The 2,049-nt window shown below is 47.9% G+C and overlaps 1 protein-coding gene across 1 annotated transcript; it reads left to right on the forward strand.

The window, feature by feature from the left end:
- The first annotated feature begins 549 nt into the window (after positions 1 to 549).
- LOC121560256 (oocyte zinc finger protein XlCOF20-like) lies at positions 550 to 1,753 on the forward strand. The gene has a single exon (XM_041873275.2). The coding sequence runs from the start codon at positions 687 to 689 to the stop codon at positions 1,542 to 1,544; it is 858 nt and encodes a 285-aa protein (XP_041729209.2). The 5' UTR covers positions 550 to 686; the 3' UTR covers positions 1,545 to 1,753.
- Positions 1,754 to 2,049: the final 296 nt, after the last annotated feature.

Consider the following 2,049-nt stretch of genomic DNA (forward strand, 5'->3'; position numbering starts at 1 on the left):
CACTTTCTCAGGTGAAGGACATCTCACTGGAGGCCACAGGAGCTTTGTGAAGCCAGCGGGACACAATACATGGAGAGATGACCAACCAATCACTGTTGATGAGGGAAGTGGAACCTCAACCCAGCACGTTATCGACATAGAGGTTAGTGGAAGACAGTAGTGTTGCATTAAAAACTACAATTACTTTGTAAATCAAATGTGGCCGGTTTATTTCAGAAAGGCTGCCCTCACCTATTCACTTGCCTACATGTACATCCTTATTTATCTGCCATAGGGGAGCTTATGAGACTTCCCTACAACATTGTTATACAATTCAACTCATTTACCGGTAATAACCTCCTCTCTTCTTGTGTCAGTCTGCAGATGCTGGTCCTGGGGTCAAGCAGGACAGGTCTGAAGTAGAGGAGGACCCACGGCACAGCAGAGAGATCCAGACTGGAGCATCTGATGAGCCCCCTGTAGCCATGGAGGACCCCACCACCGCCTCAGTGCAGCCCAGAACCCGACGCAGCATCACGGAGGTCAGTGGAACGCTGAACACCGTCCTCAAGACAGAGACAGAGACAGACACCAACACTTTAACTGTAACACACAGGCTCTTACACTCAGGATCTGACCACAGATCAGACCCAGAGAGGCTGGGGCCCCTGGGCAGTCACCCTGCTCCTGGCTCAGAGTATTTACCAATGTTTCGCCAGAGGACGGTTCATTCCCGTGGGGATGGTGACGCGTTAGACACTGGCGGTTTACCGTCTTGTTCTTACGCTATAGAGATGGACCCTGGCAACATGCCCTTGGGTTTAGAGAGACAGACTGATCTGTCTAGAGGGGACTGGAACCAGTACAGTAGTAGTGTATACTCTGAAGGGTGCCTAGATAAGAAAGGGGAGGGTTTAGTCATAGATGAAGTGACTGTGAAAGTGGAGGGCCACGTTCCTCCCACATGGAATGCCGATAGTCACCTAGGAGACGAACACTCACAGGGCAGAGATTTATTAGATTACAGGGAAAGCTTAGAGACAAATCCAAATGTCGTTACCCACTCCCCTTTACACATGCTCAGTGATTACGATCCAGTGTCCACGTCGATGGGGCCTTCCGATTCACACGGCCACGTCCTTTTTGATCAGGTATTGAACTCAAATGACAGGGCTAGAGCCCAGACTCAGGGAGGGGGAGACACATCAGGCAATAGTAAAGAGAAACGGTTCTTCTGCATGTTCTGTAACAAAGGATTCAGCTGCCTCCAGAAGGTGGAGATCCACCAGAGGGTCCACACAGGGGAGAAACCCTTCAGTTGTACACAGTGTCATATGCGCTTCACCCAGGGTGGCCACCTGAAGAGGCACCAGATGGTCCACACAGGGGAAAAACCCTACAGCTGTACCCAATGTCACATGCGTTTCGCCCAGGCTGGTGACCTGAAGAGGCACCAGCGGGTCCACACAGGGGAGAAACCGTACAGCTGCCCCCTGTGTGAGAAGAGGTTCTCAGAGAGGACCTACCTCAGGATACACCAGCAGAAAAAACATTCCACTCAATAGAAACATAGAAAATAACCATTCCACTTGATAGCTTCGGACTTGAGATCAAACCCTTCACTAAAGACAAAGATTCATTTTAATTGTTGTCAGTAGAAAATACCCACAGATGCATTTGGTATAAGGAGATTAACATATTTCAGTGTTGAATATTCCTGGGTAGAATATTGCATCCAGACATTGTGTGATATATTTAAGCAATAAGGCACAAGGGTGTGTGATATATAGCCAATATACCACGGCTAAGGGCTGTTCTTAAGCACGACGCAACACGGAGTGCCTGGATACAGCCCTTAGCCGTGGTATATTGGCCATATACCACAAACCCCTGAGGTGCCTTATTGCTATTATAAACTGGTTACTAACATAATTAGAGCAGTAAAAATAAATGTTTTGTAATACACATGGTATGAGCCAATCAGCATTCAGGGCTCGAACCACCCAGTTTATAAAAAGGCATATACGTTGCCTTGGGAAAGTATTCAGACCCCTTGACTTTTTCCACATT

The sequence above is a fragment of the Coregonus clupeaformis genome, unplaced genomic scaffold (genome assembly GCF_020615455.1).
Source record: "Coregonus clupeaformis isolate EN_2021a unplaced genomic scaffold, ASM2061545v1 scaf0257, whole genome shotgun sequence".
In the NCBI taxonomy this organism is placed as follows: domain Eukaryota; kingdom Metazoa; phylum Chordata; class Actinopteri; order Salmoniformes; family Salmonidae; genus Coregonus; species Coregonus clupeaformis.